We start from the raw sequence: 18300 nt of genomic DNA, 5'->3' as shown, positions 1-18300 counted from the left end.
CATGGCTCAAGATGTCACCATTATACGCCATTGCTAAAGATGTGACTGTTAGAAACACTCTGAAATATCTGTGTATGAGCGTGATATGAATAAAATAACAACACAATCAATTCAATAGATACCATGGTTCAAGATGTGGCCATTATAGACCATGGCTCAAGATGTGACCTTTATACGCCATGGCTCAAGATGTGACCATTACATACCATGGCTCAAGATGTGGCCATTAAAGACCATGGCTCAAGATGTGGCCATTATAGACCATGGCTCAAGATGTGGCCATTATAGACCATGGCTCAAGATGTGGCCATTATAGGCCATGGCTCAAGATGTGGCCATTACAGACCATGGCTCAAGATGTGACCTTTATACGCCATGGCTCAAGATGTGGCCATTAAAGACCATGGCTCAAGATGTGGCCATTAAAGACCATGGCTCAAGATGTGGCTATTATAGGCCATGGCTCAAGATGTGGCCATTACAGACCATGGCTGAAGATGTGACCTTTATACGCCATGGCTCAAGATGTGGCCATTAAAGACCATGGCTCAAGATGTGGCCATTAAAGACCATGGCTCAAGATGTGGCCATTATAGACCATGGCTCAAGATGTGGCCATTATAGGCCATGGCTCAAGATGTGGCCATTAAAGACCATGGCTCAAGATGTGGCCTTTATACGCCATGGCTCAAGATGTGACCATTACATACCATGGCTCAAGATGTGGCCATTAAAGACCATGGCTCAAGATGTGGCCATTAAAGACCATGGCTCAAGATGTGGCCATTATAGACCATGGCTCAAGATGTGGCCATTATAGGCCATGGCTCAAGATGTGGCCATTAAAGACCATGGCTCAAGATGTGGCCTTTATACGCCATGGCTCAAGATGTGGCCATTACAGACCATGGCTCAAGATGTGACCTTTATACGCCATGGCTCAAGATGTGACCATTACATACCATGGCTCAAGATGTGGCCATTAAAGACCATGGCTCAAGATGTGGCTATTATAGACCATGGCTCAAGATGTGGCCATTATAGACCATGGCTCAAGATGTGGCCATTATAGACCATGGCTCAAGATGTGGCCATTATAGACCATGGCTCAAGATGTGGCCATTACAGACCATGGCTCAAGATGTGACCTTTATACGCCATGGCTCAAGATGTGACCATTACATACCATGGCTCAAGATGTGGCCATTAAAGACCATGGCTCAAGATGTGGCCATTATAGACCATGGCTCAAGATGTGGCCATTATAGACCATGGCTCAAGATGTGGCCATTAAAGACCATGGCTCAAGATGTGGCCTTTATACGCCATGGCTCAAGATGTGGCCATTACAGACCACGGCTCAAGATGTTACCATTATACGCCATGGCTCAAGATGCGGCCATTATACACCATGGCTCAAGATGTGGCCATTAAAGACCATGGCTCAAGATGTGGCCATTATAGACCATGGCTCAAGATGTGGCCATTAAAGGCCATGGCTCAAGATGTGGCTATTACAGACCACGGCTCAAGATGCGGCCATTATACACCATGGCTCAAGATGTGACCATTACAGACCATGGCTCAAGATGTGGCCATTAAAGACCATGGCTCAAGATGTGGCCTTTATACGCCATGGCTCAAGATGTGGCCATTACAGACCATGGCTCAAGATGTCACCATTATACGCCATGGCTCAAGATGCGACCTTTATACGCCATGGCTCAAGATGTGACCATTGCATACCATGGCTCAAGATGTGACCATTATATGCCATGGCTCAAGATGTGGCCATTATAGACCATGGCTCAAGATGTGGCCATTATAGACCATGGCTCAAGATGTGACCATTATAGACCATGGCTCAAGATGTGGCCATTATAGAACATGGCTCAAGATGTGGCCATTATAGACCATGGCTCAAGATGTGGCCTTTATACGCCATGCCTCAAGATGTGGCCATTACAGAACACGGCTCAAGATGTCACCATTATACGCCATGGCTCAAGATGCAGCCATTATACACCATGGCTCAAGATGTGGCCATTATAGACCATGGCTCAAGATGTGGCCTTTATACGCCATGGCTCAAGATGTGACCATTACATACCATGGCTCAAGATGTGGCCATTAAAGGCCATGGCTCAAGATGTGGCCATTATAGACCATGGCTCAAGATGTGGCCTTTATACGCCATGGCTGAAGATGTGGCCATTACAGTCCATGGCTCAAGTTGTGACCATTATATGCCATGGCTCAAGATGTGACCTTTATACTCCATGGCTCAAGATGTGACCATTGCATACCATGCCTCAACATGTGACCATTATACGCCATGGCTCTAGATGCGGCCATTATACACCATGGCTCAAGATGTAGCCATTACAGACCATGGCTCAAGATGTGGCCATTACAGACCATGGCTCAAGATGTGACCTTTACATACCATGGCTCAAGATGTGGCCATTATAGACCATGGCTCAAGATGTGGCCTTTATACGCCATGGCTGAAGATGTGGCCATTACAGTCCATGGCTCAAGTTGTGACCATTATATGCCATGGCTCAAGATGTGACCTTTATACTCCATGGCTCAAGATGTCACCATTATAGACCATGGCTCAAGATGTGGCCATTATACACCATGGCTCAAGATGTGGCCATTAAAGACCATGGCTCAAGATGTGGCCATTAAAGACCATGGCTCAAGATGTGGCCTTTATACGCCATGGCTCAAGATATGGCCATTACAGACCATGGCTCAAGATGTCACCATTATACGCCATGGCTCAAGATGTGACCTTTTTACACCATGGCTCAAGATGTGACCATTGCATACCATGGCTCAAGATGTGACCATTATATGCCATGGCTCAAGATGTGGCCATTATAGACCACGGCTCAAGATGTCACCATTATAGACCATGGCTCAAGATGTGGCCTTTATACTCCATGGCTCAAGATGTCACCATTATACGCCATGGCTCAAGATGTGACCTTTTTACACCATGGCTCAAGATGTGACCATTGCATACCATGGCTCAAGATGTGGCCATTATACACCATGGCTCAAGATGTGGCCATTAAAGACCATGGCTCAAGATGTGGCCATTAAAGACCATGGCTCAAGATGTGGCCTTTATACGCCATGGCTCAAGATGTGGCCTTTACACGCCATGGCTCAAGATGTGGCCATTACAGACCACGGCTCAAGATGTCACCATTATACGCCTTGGCTCAGGATGCGGCCATTATTCACCATGGCTCAAGATGTGGCCATTACAGACCATGGCTTAAGATGTGGCCATTACAGACCATGGCTCAAGATGTGACCTTTACATACCATGGCTCAAGATGTGACCATTATAGACCATGGTTCAAGATGTGGCCATTATAGACCATGGCTCAAGATGTGGCCATTAAAGACCATGGCTCAAGATGTGGCCATTATAGACCATGGCTCAAGATGTGGCCTTTACACGCCATGGCTCAAGATGTGGCCATTACAGACCACGGCTCAAGATGTCACCATTATACATCACGGCTGTGGATGTCACCATTGTATGCCATGGCGGAAGACATGACATTTATAGACCATGGCTGAAGATGTGGGCAGTATGACTCAAGATGTGTCCATTATACGCCATGGCTCTCAATGAGCTCCTAAATCTGTTTGCTTTTCTTAAATTGCTCGGTCATAGTTTGATGCACGTGTTTATTGATATTAAAACGCCACCGGTTTTGTGGGCATGCCATGTCTCGCCCAGTACTGTGCATCTCTGCATATGAACGTGTCATTTTGAAATGCAGGATACACATGAACGGTACAGAATGATCTTGATCTGCTCAGCACATGGAACCTTTTTTTCTGCTAAATTCAATTGTGTTCATGCCTCAGCATTTACCTTGCTGCGTCACAGGGGCCGCAATAAAGACCTATTTTTCACACATGGCTATAGAACTGCAGCTTTCTCCATCTCTCTGTCACCGGTTGCGGTGTAGGGGTGTTCTCATTTATTTATTTAGATTTGTAAAGCGCACTCACAGCCCAAGGGCATGGAGGCGCTGTTGCAGGAAGTTGTCTTAGTTGGGTGAAGTAGTCTTCGTTACATTCAGGTAAATTGCTCACGGTTACATTGAGCTTGCATACAGAATATTCCTCCTCAAATGAGATTGAGATTACAGTAGGAGGAAAAACTAAGATGGTTACAGCTTTAAGTATATTGTTCAGATACATTACGTGTCACATGAAGGGGGGGTGTTAGGGAGAATTCTCTCTTTAGGCTGAATTTCCTAACCTAGTGAGTCCCCCAGCAGCTTTGCTGGATTTCAGGAGTTTGTTTTTTCTCCTGCCAAGAGCGAGACTCTTTTTCTCCCACTCTTGGACATGATTTATGGTGTTCCTTTGACTGTTAATGTGTTTTATGGGCTATGGGGTCCTTTACTCCATAGGGTCTCATGTGTTTTTACTATGTTTGTTACACAGCACCCTCCGTGCAGTAACATAGGGGTGTCATAGTGACACCCCACCACAGACTCCATACCCTGGGACTGACTACTGTCTCCCAGGGCATGTAAAGTCACCATTGGCTTTAGTAGTCCCAAATTATGAACAGAAACCAGTACAAACCATCATATTGTGGACGTACTGGTCGGGGCAATTCGATTGCCACGGGGGTCTGTTAGTCGAGGGGGCACGTCTCCGTCCCCCCTGATCGAGTTTTGGCTGGTGGCAGTGGATACTACTTTTTATATTCGACCGCGAATATATCCCTATGGGATTTTCCCATTGTTCGAGGCTACCAACTTTAATTATTTAATTCTCATAGCCTCGAACATACCGCCGGTTTATTTATTTAATATTAATTCGCCGGTTGGTATTTTTTGCCAGGACTGGATTCTAAAATGGCGTTCGTGTTCTCTTCTGTGACTCCAACCCAAGTCGAGCCCTTTGTTCCACTTTTTGGCGGGCTTCTCCACAGAAGCCTCCAAAAGTGGTGCCACTCTGTCTGGATACCACAGGGGGTGTGGGAGGGGGTTTAGGCACCCTGGACTGAGTTACCTTGGTAACTCAAGTCGCACTCTTGTGTGATTGGCCCAAGTGGTGAGCCGGCCGGCTCACCACTTAGCATGTTTGATTGACAGCTAGGCTGAGGGAATGGGGGTGTGCTGCATAAAAGCAGGGCTTTGGGGACTGGAACTTCAGAAGTCGCCACAGGACCTGAGAATCCGACGAAGGAGAAGCTGAGCCGACCTACCACGACAACACCACCGGTGGAGCCCTGCGGAACCGACTCACCACTTCCCGACAACAGAGAAGATCTCCCGGCTGGAGAGGCTTCTTCCCCTGACTGGTGGGCACAACCAGTTTACCTTCTTTTCCTCGCATCCCAGGACGTCTTGCGGTCGAATTGCCCGTGCCAAGCACCCCGGCAACCGGATAGCCACTTACCACTGGACCGCGAATAAAAGGAACGCTCCTTTTACCTGGGAAACTCCACGGCTGGTTTCTTCCCTGGCAGTCGAACGGACTCCTGTCTTCCTCCCCGACGAGATCCTCTCTTCCCCCGGACGAAGCACCGACTTGCATCCGCTGCCAGGAACAACTGCCCCTGCTGGAGTATTCTTACCACTTTAAGGTACCGTGTCCGCCAGGCCTCCCTTTCTAAAGATTGCTACAAGGTAATAATAATCCCTTAACCTTCTGTACTGGGCTGGCCGCCTTAACCTTCTAACTGGTCCCTTTCTTTTGGTCCAACTCTTTTTGAACCTTTGCAAGACTCTTGTGCACTTCAACCGTGTGACCTTGGACACATTTCGTTCTGATCCTCTTAAAGTGGATCCGGCCTACTGAACTCTAACTTCACGGTTTTACTTACTTTCCTCTCTTGTTTTGTTCTTGTGAAAGTGTTGGGATCTGTTTCAAATTATACTCTGCTTTTCTCTCCATTTTAAAACGAATTATTAGAGTGCCATCTGCGTTAAGCGCTCACCGCGGTCTGAAAATAAGTGAGGCTTTACTTAAGACTTGTCTAATATTCTTCTAAGGGAGTGTATATCTTCTAGTGACCGTGTTTTTGAGCTGCTTACTATTAGTGCCTGTGTGTTTTTCTGGATGTGGTTTTTAAATAAATAATTATATCTCTTTTACACCAAGCTCTGGTCATTGTTTACTTGTTCTACTGTGTTCTTTTGACCTATTGTGAATACTCTGTATACTGCCTAACTCTTCTTGAGGGAAGTCCGATTGCTCAGCCACAGCTACCAAGTGAATCTGTGTGGTACAGACTGCTACCAAGTGGGTTTACTGCCAAACACCTGTAGTCTTAAATCTTTTGCAGTGGTCCCAGAGGGAACTGCACAGGTTTCTGCCTAACACTGGTGTACAGCGGTGGGATTTGTATTGAGTATACACTTAAGAGTGCTTTTTGAACACTTTAGGACAACTAACCACAGAGTTTAGCACTAAAAAGCTGATTTTCTAACTGTCTGCTATGGAGAGTTATACCCTAGAATCATTGTCTGCCAAAACTGCTGATTGCTTAAAAGTATTGTGTAGACATAAGAATCTCTCTGAGAAGGGCAAGAAAATGGAACTTATAGAAAGATTGTTAGAACACCAAAGTTTGGGTGGTACAGAGGAATCAAATGTAGAAAACAGTGATGGTATTGATCTGAATCAAAGTCTTGATAATGAGTCAGAAGAGGAAAGTGAACTTAATGAAGTTAGCCACTCTGAGCCTCTGTCTGCCTTACCTGCTGTACCTACTGGGCCTATACCAGGTCCTACATGTAACCCTGCTTATTTTGAACTTGAAAAAATGAAGCTTGAATTAGAGTACAAACGTTTTATTGCTCAATCTGAAAGAAGCCAAGAGCTAGAGTTCAGAAGAATGAATGCCCAGGCTGAGCAGAAGCAAGCTGAGTTACGATTCAGAGAAAAAGAGCTTAATCATGAAGAAGTTGTCTGTGGAAAATGCTTCTCTCTCCTCTGGTTCCTCTAGGAGTTCCAGTCCCGAAAGACCCCGGATGCCTAAGGAATTAGTGGGTATGTATGAACCTAAGTTGGATGTGTTGGATTGGTTAAAAATGTTTGAGTATAATCATGGGCTCCAGGACATCACAGGGAATGAGTTACTTCCCTGGTTGTTCTCTAGGCTTCCCCCTGTTGCAACTGATGTGGTAATGGAGTTGGGGGAGGTGGATAAGAAGGATTATGAATGTGTGAAGCTGACTTTGATAGCTAGATTTGGGAAGACTCCTTCCCAGTACCTTAAGAGGTTTAGGACCCTCAAAAAGCATGATGGTACCCCTTGGGCTACCTGGGTGAGTGAAAGTTTGAAAAACCTAGAGGGATGGATTAAGGGTTACAGAGTTAACACGTATGAAGGAATGAAGAATCTTGTAATGTTGGAGTCAATTTATGATGCCTGCTCTCCTGAGCTCAGACAGCACTTGGCTGATTCAAAGGAATTAAATTCCAGGAAGTTAGCTAAGGCTGCTGACTTGTGGGTTGCCAACAGGGCCACTCACAAGGATTCTGGGGCTACTCAGAAAAAGGATGAGTGAAAACAGCCAAAAAAGGACTCCAAAGAGAATTCTAATAATTCCAATTCCAAGGAGGGCCCCAAACAAAACCAAAAGGGTAAGCCACAAGGGAAACCAAATCAGGCTAGTGTACCTCCTGGTGCAAAACCAGAAGGAGGTCAGAACAAGCCACCATTCCAGAAAGCATTTGGTAAATGCTTTGTTTGTGGCTCTACTGACCATGTGAAAGGAGATCCCAGATGCAAGGGTAAACCTTCAGGGGTCCAGCTTGTCTCCTTAGCCTTCGCTCCAGAGGAGGAAGTACAAATGGCAAGTGGAAACTTTCTATTACTGGCTGATGAACCCATTGGAGTCTCAGCCAGTGTTTCTTTAGTGTCTCTGGGTCTGTGGCAACAACAGAACTTAGATGTCTATAATTCTATCCCAGATAATACTAAAGAGTATTACAAGGACAGTGTCCAGGTGAATGGTCAGGAGACTCCTGCCATTAGGGACACTGGGGCCAGCATAACTGTGGTGGACAAATTGTTTTTTCAGGCTGAGGATGTTGCTAAGGCACCCAAACGCCTCACCAAGTTAGCTGGAGGGGCTGTGCAGATGCTTCCCCAGTTACCAGTTCTCATCCAGTGTAATGACATGACTGTGAAGATACCTGTCAGCATACAAAGTGAGGTGCCAGGAAGGGTTCTGCTCGGTAAGGACTTGAAAACTCTTGGAGTAGTGTCACATACCCCCAGACCTCCTAGTAAGAGGTTACAGGAGCTCACCAGACCTGCAAGGGAGAGAACCATGAGAGGTGCTCCCAAGGAGATGATGAAGAAAGAGATCACTCCTGCTCCACTGGAGATGTCAGCTGCTGTCTCTAAGAAACTAGAAGGAAAAGGGAAACCTAAAACTTCTAAAAAGAACCTCACAGCCAGCACTCCAGTGCAGCCAACAAGGACGTCCCCTACGTTGTCCAAAGTTACACCCGTAACTCCCCCTCCAGCTAAGGCTGAGAAGGAGGTACAACCCTGTGTGGTTGAACTAGACTCTGAAGAAGAGCTAGTGGAAGGCCAGGAACTCATTGGAGATCTGGATCCTGTTAACCATCCTGAGCTGCAGTCTTTACTGGCAGAAGGTGGACCCAACAGGGCAGACTTCAGTAAGGGTCAGAGAGAATGTCCAACTCTGGAAGGTCTTCGCCACCAGGCAGATGCTCAGGCTGAAGGGCAAGAGCCTGGGAAATATAGGTTACACTGGGAAGATGGCCTCTTCTACAGTGAACCAACGGAGTCCGCACCTGGGGACAATAAACGACTTGTAGTACCCCAAGGGAACAGACCACAGTTCTTGCAGTTAGCCCATGAGATTCCTTTGGCTGGTCACTTGAGTTTCAAGAAGACTAAGGAAAGGCTCTCACTCTACTTTTATTGGCCAAAGATGGGGGCTGAAGTAGATAAATACTGCAGGAGCTGCCACATGCCAGACTTCTGGTAAGGTTGGCTCCAGGAATGTGGCACCTTTAGTGCCTCTCCCTGTAGTGGGAGTCCATTTGAGAGAGTAGGGATTGACATTGTTGGTCCCCTTGATCTTCCTACCTCTTCAGGCAACAGGTTTGTACTTTTTGTAGTAGACCATGCTACTAGATACCCTGAGGCAGGCAATTCCTATGAGGACTGTTACAGCTCCGGCTGTGGCTAAGGCCCTCCTTGGTATTTTTACCAGGGTTGGGTTTCCTAAGGAAGTAATCTCTGACAGGGGGTCGAATTGCATGTCCCACTACATGAAAGCCATGTGGAAAACCTGCGGAGTTACTTACAAGTTCTCAACCGCATACCACCCTCAGACAAATGGGCTGGTTGAAAGGTTCAACAGAACCATTAAGAGCATGATAGGTGCTTTAGAGGACCCCCTTAAAAGAAAGTGGGACCTTCTACTGCCATGCCTTCTCTTTGCTTATAGAGAAGTCCCTCAGGAGGGAGTAGGTTATTCTCCCTTTGAACTTCTTTATGGTCATCCGGTCAGAGGTCCTTTGGCCCTGATCAAGGAGGGGTTGGAGAGTGCTCCTTCCCCCAAGCCAGTCAGAGTGACTGACTATGTGATAGGTCTCCGAAGGAGAATGTCACAAATGATGGCAAAAGCAAGTGATAACTTGAAAGCTGGACAAGCATTGGTCAAGCACTGGCATGACCAAAAGGCTAACATGGTTGAGTTTACTCAGGACCAGCTAGTTCTCGTTATGATTCCAACAAGGCAGAAGGCCTTGCAAGACAAATGGATGGGACCCTTCAAAGTTGTGGGTAAACGTGGAGAGGTCAACTATCTGGTGGACTTGGGCAATCCCAAGGAAGCTCCAAACGTCTTCCACACCAACAGACTAAAAGCGTATGTCTCCAGACCTAATGTAGGAGCTTTGCTTCTAGCATCAACAGAGGAAGAAGAAGAGAGTGAAGCTCTTCCTGATCTCCTCAGAGGCTTACCTTTAGACGAAAAGATTGAAGGAGTAAATCTCTCTTCAAATCTGACACCTGAGCAACAGGAAGAGTGCAAATCTATGTTGAATCAGTTTGCCTCCCTGTTCTCACTTTCACCAGGCTTGACCCCTTGGGGACCGCATGACATACTCACTGGTGACTGTCTGCAAGTCAAAAGCAGAGGATATTGAATGTCAGAGAATGTAAGAACCCACATCAAAGGTGAGGTCAACAAGATGCTTGATCTCGGGGTAATAGAGCCCTCTACTAGTCCATGGTCTAGCCCAGTTGTGTTACTACCAAAGGCAGGATCTAAAGAACTTAGATTCTGTGTGGATTACAGAGCTCTTAATGCAGTCACTAAGACTGATGCCCACCCTTTGCCAAGGACAGATTAGTTGGTGGATAGACTTGGTGCAGCCAAGTTCCTCAGCACATTTGACTTGACGTCAGGCTATTGGCAAATAGCCCTGACAGACCAATGCCGAGGAGAAAACTGCATTTTCTACCTCAGTTGGCTTATACCAGTTTAAGGTTATGCCTTTTGGATTGAAAAATGCACCTGCTACATTTCAAAGGATGGTAAACCAGGTTCTGAATGGGATGGAGGACTTCTGCATGGCATACTTGGATGACATAGCAGTGTTCAGCAATTCCTGGGAAGAACATGTGGACCACCGGAGATATGTTTTGCAGGCTCTTGGAAAGGCCAATCTGACCATAAAGGCGAGTAAATGCCAGATTGGACAGAGTAAAGTGGTCTACCTTGGACATGAGGTAGGAGGTGGAGAAATAAGGCCTTTGCCCAGTAAGATTGAAGCTGTGCAAAATTGGACAACATCTACTACTCAGACCCAGGTGAGAGCCTTCTTAGGTCTCACTGGGTATTACAGGAATTTCATTGGGAACTATGGGTCCATAGCTTCTCCACTGAATGTCATCTCCTCTCCTAAATTCCCTAAAAAGGTTAGGTGGAATGAGGAATGCAATCAGGCCTTTGAAACCCTGAAAAAGGCTCTTTGCCAAGCCCCAATACTCAGAGCTCCTGACTACCACCAAACTTTCATTGTGCAAACAGATGCTTCAAATGTAGGAATAGGTGCAGTCCTCAGTCAACTGGATGGGAAAGGTAGGGAGCACCCCATTTGCTTCATCAGTAGAAAACTGAAGGATCCTGAAACAAGGTGGGCAACCATTGAACGAGAGTGTTTTGCTATTGTGTGGGCTCTGACGAAGTTTAGGCCATACTTGTATGGTTCTACTTTCGTCATTCAGACTGACCACCAACCCTTGAGATGGTTAATGCAAATGAAAACGGAAAACCCAAAACTATTGAGATGGTCAATCTGCCTGCAAGGGTTTGATTTCACCATTGAGCACAGGTCAGGGTGTTACCACCAAAATGCTGATGGTCTCTCTCGGATGTATGTCATCGACTAGAGGTATGAGATTCATCCAGGAGTGGATTAAATCCTCCTGTCCCTTAGTCTTGGGGGGGGGGCAGTGTTAGGGAGAATTCTCTCTTTAGGCTGAATTTCCTAACCTAGTGAGTCCCCCAGCAGCTTTGCTGGATTTCTGGAGTTTGTTTTTTCTCCTGCCAAGAGTGAGACTCTTTTTCTCCCACTATTGGACATGATTTATGGTGTTCCTTTGACTGTTAATGTGTTTTATGGGCTATGCGGTCCTTTACTCCATAGGGTCTCATGTGTTTTTACTATGTGTGTTACACATCACCCTCCGTGCAGTAACACAGGGGTGTCATAGTGACACCCCACCATAGACTCCATACCCTGGGACTGACTACTGTCTCCCAGGGCATGTAAAGTCACCATTGGCTTTACTAGTCCCAAATTATGAACAGAAACCAGTACAAACCATCATATTGTGGACGTACTGGTCGGGGCAATTCGATTGCCCCGGGGTCTGTTAGTCGAGGGGGCACGTCTCCGTCCCCCCTGATCGAGTTTTGGCTGGTGGCAGTGGATACTACTTTTTATATTCGACCGCGAATATATCCCTATGGGATTTTCCCATTGTTCGAGGCTACCAACTTTAATTATTTAAATTCTCATAGCCTGGAACATACCGCCGGTTTATTTATTTAATATTAATTTGCCGGTTGGTATTTTTTGCCAGGACTCGATTCTAAAATGGCGTTTGTGTTCTCTTCTGTGACTCCAACCCAAGTCGAGCCCTTTGTTCCACTTTTTTGGCGGGCTTCTCCACAGAAGCCTCCAAAAGTGGTGCCACTCTGTCTGGGTACCACAGGGGGTGTGGGAGGGGGTTTAGGCACCCTGGACTGAGTTACCTTGGTAACTCAAGTCGCACTCTTGTGTGATTGGCCCAAGTGGTGAGCCGGCCGGCTCACCACTTAGCATGTTTGATTGACAGCTAGGCTGAGGGAATGGGGGTGTGCTGCATAAAAGCAGGGCTTTGGGGACTGGAACTTCAGAAGTCGCCACAGGACCTGAGAATCCGACGAAGGAGAAGCTGAGCCGACCTACCACGACGACACCACCGGTGGAGCCCTGCGGAACCGACTCACCACTTCCCGACAACAGAGAAGATCTCCCGGCTGGAGAGGCTTCTTCCCCTGACTGGTGGGCACAACCAGTTTACCTTCTTTTCCTCGCATCCCAGGACGTCTTGCGGTCGAATTGCCCGTGCCAAGCACCCCGGCAACCGGATAGCCACTTACCACTGGACCGCGAATAAAAGGACCGCTCCTTTTACCTGGGAAACTCCGCGGCTGGTTTCTTCCCTGGCAGTGCAACGGACTCCTGTCTTCCTCCCCGACGAGATCCTCTCTTCCCCCGGACGAAGCACCGACTTGCATCCGCTGCCAGGAACAACTGCCCCCGTTGGAGTATTCTCACTACTTTAAGGTACCGTGTCCGCCAGGCCTCCCTTTCTAAAGATTGTTACAAGGTAATAATAATCCCTTAGCCTTCTGGACTGGGCTGGCCGCCTTGACCTTCTAACTGGTCCCTTTCTTTTGGTCCAACTCTTTTTGAACCTTTGCAAGACTCTTGTGCACTTCAACCGTGTGACCTTGGACACATTTCGTTCTGATCCTCTTAAAGTGGATCTGGCCTACTGAACTCTAACTTCACGGTTTTACTTGCCTTCCTCTCTTGTTTTGTTCTTGTGAAAGTGTTGGGATCTGTTTCAAATTATACTCTGCTTTTCTCTCCCTTTTAAAACAAATTATTAGAGTGCCATCTGCGTTAAGCGCTCACCGCGGTCTGAAAATAAGTGGGGCTTTACTTAAGACTTGTCTAATATTCTTCTATGGGAGTGTATATCTTTTAGTGACCGTGTTTTTGAATTGCTTACTATTAGTGCCTGTGTGTTTTTCTGGATGTGGTTTTTAAATAAATAATTATCTCTCTTTTACACCAAGCTCTGGTCAGTGTTTACTTGTTCTACTGTGTTCTTTTGACCTATTGTGAATACTCTGTATACTGCCTAACTCTTCTTGAGGGAAGTCTGACTGCTCAGCCACAGCTACCAAGTGAATCTGTGTGGTACAGACTGCCACCAAGTGGGTTTACTGCCAAACACCTGTAGTCCTAAATCTTTTGCAGTGGTCCCAGAGGGAACTGCACAGGTTTCTGCCTAACAGGGGGGGACGCTGTGCTTACCAAGGTAAGAAGGACCCCAGGACTTGTTTAGTTAAACAGCATAGTTTTTATTATTAGTGTTGTGCGTGGGGCAGTAATGGGCTCTTCTGCCTAGACCTAAAGACTATCCCGTAGTTTCGCCGACAGTTATTACTTTGTGGTCATTTACCACAAAGTAATTACTTCGAAATGATATAATAGAAAAAATATAGGTATTTGTGGGTAGGAGGTAAAAGGGGGTCGAAAGATTTGGGGTAGGGTCAGTAATGAAGTGGGCCCTCCAAATACATTTGTTTAAAAAAGAAAATACATTGAAAAATGTTAAAGTAATGACTTTGTGGTAAAGTGCCAGTGACCTGTAACCCATCCGCTTGCACTACACGGGAGGTTTCAGGCTGTGGCGGGCTTTTGGGGTTCAGCACACCCGGGCACCCAGCTGTGTCGTGGTTCCAGGGGTGTCTTCTACTCACCACTTAAATGATGCTGCTTGGGCACCATTGCAAACCTGTATCTTTTGTGCAGCCGTTGGTGTAGCTTCAGGCGTGCAGGGCTCACGCGCTAGCACAGCTGACTTAAGCCGGCACTATCGTTCCGCTCCATCCCCATCGCATGTGGGCCCCTGATGTGAGCTTGCAAACTGACATTAATTCAGGCTGGCATGAACAGATTGGCAATGCTGGAGTGAGAAGGGTGCCATGCTGTGAACATATGGCCTACATCAATCAGACCTCGCTGACCCTCCAAACCCTTCACACACGCATTCTGCTCTTGACTGACCTCAACGGCAGTTCATCTTTTGTGGAAACGTAACTCCGGCCAAAAAATGCCTCCACACTTCGGAGGGAGGGCTTGAGCACATCCCAAGCCCCTCATGCACCAAACATTTCTGGTTTACCAATTACTTATTGCTTGTTGAAAGCGGCTCACATATTATATGGCATTTATATAGCGCCTACTGTCATTGGCATGGCCTCGAAGCGCTGCCCAACTGATTCCAAACAGGTTAGGATATATGTATCCCTTTTTCTGCCAAATTGATCGAGGGACCACGTAAGCGGACCTATACAAGTTAGCACACAATATGCCCCCCCACCCCCCTCTAGCCCTCCAGTCAGTGACACCGCTTCCTCCATTCTCTTATTTCGTCCACAAGATTAAATACCCCAGGCGGGTCAAGGTATGCCCAGTCACAGAGAAGCCTTGGCAATCAGACTACTATGGTGGAAAGCTCTGTAACATAACCTGCCCAGAAAAAGGTATGGGTGCCCACGCATCTCTGCAAGAAGTATGGCGAAAACTCACATGCCCTGCAACAGTTGAGCCCGCACCGATGCACGTCCATTAACAATTGCAGCCACTCCGCACGTTCCCAGCGAAAGGTATGAGCAGTCTGCATTTGCGAGTACACACCCTTTTTCTACCTTCCACCCACTCCTTTCTCTTTCTGCTTTAAAGTCAGCCCTCCTTTATGTACCCCCCCCTTATTCTTTTTCGTATATTCTTCCCCTCTCCCCGCAGGCTAGATAGCTCAGTGATTTAAGTGCCTAACGCCGAGATCTGTGATAGCCCTGCTGGACTCAGCCCAGCCTTATATCCTCCGGAGGTGGTGCGCGTGAGTACCATTTAACTGCATGAGAGTAACACCTGTTATTTACAGCGTAACCTAAGAGAAGGAGGGCTGCATGCAAGTGCAGTGTCTGAACAAAGGAATTATTCATTCTTTTTTCAATCTTCACTACCTTTCTTTTAGTCTCCCCTTTATTTCCTTTAATATTCTATAAATCTTCCTTTATCACTTCATTCCACTTTATTTTTTTATATATCGATATGCACTCATTTCTGTCCCCTTTTTGCACCCTAACTTTCATGTCATGTTTTTGTTCTCTCACGCCATGTAATTTCCGGTTCTTTCTTTGTGTGCCTTTTTCTTCATGTCGGTTTGCTTCTCCCTTTTTTACTTGTTCTGCCTTTCGTTTGCTACCCCCACTATTTCCTCATTTCATTCGGTCTTTTGGGGTTCCTTTCGGATCTACTCCATTGCCTGTTGCAGGCATGACCTTTTCAAGGCTATTTAGGGACTTCTGCAATGGGGCTGCAAAAACAGCTCGAGGGTTATTTATTGAGGAGCGTTTCCTTATCCCTGCCTCAGAAGATGCCCCTGTGTACCGGGGTGCAAGTGAGGCCTAGAGCGGAGCAGGAGATGGCTTGAATGCATAGGGCCCAGTGGGCTCAGAAGGGTGACACGAGTTGGCCTCCTGGTGCATTTCTGTGCACAGAAGTGCCCCTCGTAGTCCCACCAATAGGAACCCACCCAGCCCACCCGACCCGACCACATTAGCCTGGTGCAGGTGCCCGTACCTCCTGGGTGTCTTCCTTAGGCAGCCGCTGGTAGTCTGTCTTCTCCCCCATGGCAGCAGTAAATGCAGGACTCAGGCGGCCACCAGAGGTGGCTACAGGCGACGCCAGCTTGGATCCAGGTCGGTACCTCACACAGTAGTAGGGCCAGGCAATCTCATCAGCGGGATGGAGGCGCAGCCTTTCCACGTTGGCTTGTGGGGTCACCTCAGTCTTAGAAGGTGTGCAGTCAGTTGTACTGTAGCCTGGCACTTGTCGCTGCTGCCCCAGTGCACGTATCCTGGCAGGGCCACACTAGTTCCTTCGCTTCTGCCACATGCTCCTTCGTCTTTGTGGGGTCGTTTCAGGAACACGATCCATCGCTCCTGCTGTGTGCAGCTTGAATGTGCGTGTGCACGTCTGCCCGAGTGCGCTCGATTTTATGGACTACTTTTGGAACCTACCCCTGTTGTATTCGCCTTAATCTCAGCGTTTTACATCTCCTTCTTCAGTCTTACTGTTTTAGCAGGACCCCTGGCCCAGAGGGCCCCATCACTGCTGCAGCGTGTACCCCAGTTGGATTTGGTAAATCAATTCACAGGGCAGTGTGCATAGATTATCGAAGGCTCCAATAAAAGTATTAAACAGCAGCCTTAGGCCTCCGCACATCAAAGCACTCCTCCTTGCGTGGCCGTCCGAGCAAAGTAGGTGCCACTCTGGCACACTGGACGATGTGTCCTGGATGCTTGCAGATGGCCTTGACTCATGGGCACTCAGGGGGCGTATTGTAGGCAGTCCGGACTCTGAAATGCATACCAGCATAGTCCCAGCTAGCCCCAGCTTGTAGGCACGCAAAGTCAATTGCAGGATGTTTGTAGGTAGTCAGGACTTGGAAATGCAGGCCTGCACGGTCTTGGCTAGCCGGTCATGTAGGCATGCAGCTTGGCGATTGCAGGCAGCCTGGTCTTGGAAATGCAGGCCTGCACGGTCTTGGCTAGCCGGTCATGTAGGCATGCAGCTTGGCGATTGCAGGCAGCCCGGTCTTGGAAATGCAGGCCTGCACGGTCTTGGCTAGCCGGTCATGTAGGCATGCAGCTTGGCGATTGCAGGCAGCCTGGTCTTGGAAATGCAGGCCTGCACGGTCTTGGCTAGCCGGTCATGTAGGCATGCAGCTTGGCGATTGCAGGCAGCCCGGTAGCCGGTCATGTAGGCATGCAGCTTGGCGATTGCAGGCAGCCCGGTCTTGGAAATGCAGGCCTGCACGGTCTTGGCTAGCCGGTCATGTAGGCATGCAGCTTGGCGATTGCAGGCAGCCTGGTCTTGGAAATGCAGGCCTGCACGGTCTTGGCTAGCCGGTCATGTAGGCATGCAGCTTGGCGATTGCAGGCAGCCTGGTCTTGGAAATGCAGACCTGCGCGGTCTTGTAGGCATGCAGCTCGGGGGTTGCAGGCAGTCAGGACTTGGACTGCAGAGCTGCACCGTTGCAGCTCACCGGGCTGGTGGGCATTTAGCAGGATGATCGAGGACCGTGCGACCTAGGAGATGCTAAATTGGGCGGTCCCAGCAGAGCAGGCTGCGGCAGGACGGGCAGATGTGAGCGGCAGCCGCCGCTATCCCCGGCACTGAGGACAAAAGCCTTGTACTGTGCGGTGCTCGCCCAGGCAGCCGGAGCGGAGCGGGGCTCCTCCACGATGGGGCAACTACAGAAGGTGTCGTCCGACGCCAGGCCGCCGCAGGGAGGCCACCGCAGGCACGGCGAGCCAGGTGGGGGCTAGCCGAGCATGGCGCCGCAGCACAGCATCTTTATCCCCTGTCGCATGTCCAGCCCGGGGGCTCGCGCCGCTGCACCGGGTGCTCGCGCCGCTGCACCTGCCGCAGTGGCGCGTGCACGAGCAGAGCAGTGGCACAGGCGCCCGCCGGGCTTTGTGCATTCTCGGCGCCGTGCATAGCAGAGCACCGCGCGGGGCTCACACGGTGCCAGCTGCGCGGGGCACGCATCCATTTCTACTGCACACCCCGCATGCCTATTGGCACCCAGCTCAAACGTGCACGATTCACCAATCTCCAAAGGATGAAGGGCTGAGTCGGCCCTTCGTCGTTCCACAGCTGTGACCACAGGCTGCACGCGGACGTGAAGCCAAACGCTTGTCTCGCTGAGCCATCAAGCATTTCACCTATATACACACACTAAACAAGCACCTCATACGAATAACGTCATCCGGCAGGTGGGGAGGGGGTTGGGAGGGTCAGTTTATCTAGAACAAATGCCTTTAAATGCTCGCGCGATTCGTACCACAAACTTCAAACAACGGTGCCTGTGTCAGTTGCTTCTGAACAAGG

At 48.4% G+C, this 18300-nt stretch overlaps 1 protein-coding gene across 1 annotated transcript in view; it reads right to left on the bottom strand.

Moving 5' to 3' along the window:
• TNK2 (tyrosine kinase non receptor 2) overlaps nt 1-18029 on the bottom strand; it is a 503525-nt gene extending 485496 nt beyond the window's left edge. The window contains exon 1 of the mRNA XM_069617503.1: nt 15985-18029. Within this exon, the coding sequence (XP_069473604.1) occupies nt 15985-16035 (51 nt within the window). The 5' untranslated portion in view covers nt 16036-18029. The remainder of the gene's footprint in view (nt 1-15984) is intronic.
• Between the last annotated feature and the right edge of the window lie 271 nt (nt 18030-18300).

This window comes from Ambystoma mexicanum, chromosome 10 (genome assembly GCF_040938575.1).
Source record: "Ambystoma mexicanum isolate Mex_15411 chromosome 10, UKY_AmexF1_1, whole genome shotgun sequence".
NCBI classification, from domain to species: Eukaryota; Metazoa; Chordata; class Amphibia; order Caudata; family Ambystomatidae; genus Ambystoma; species Ambystoma mexicanum.
This window is presented reverse-complemented; position numbering and strand designations above follow the sequence as displayed.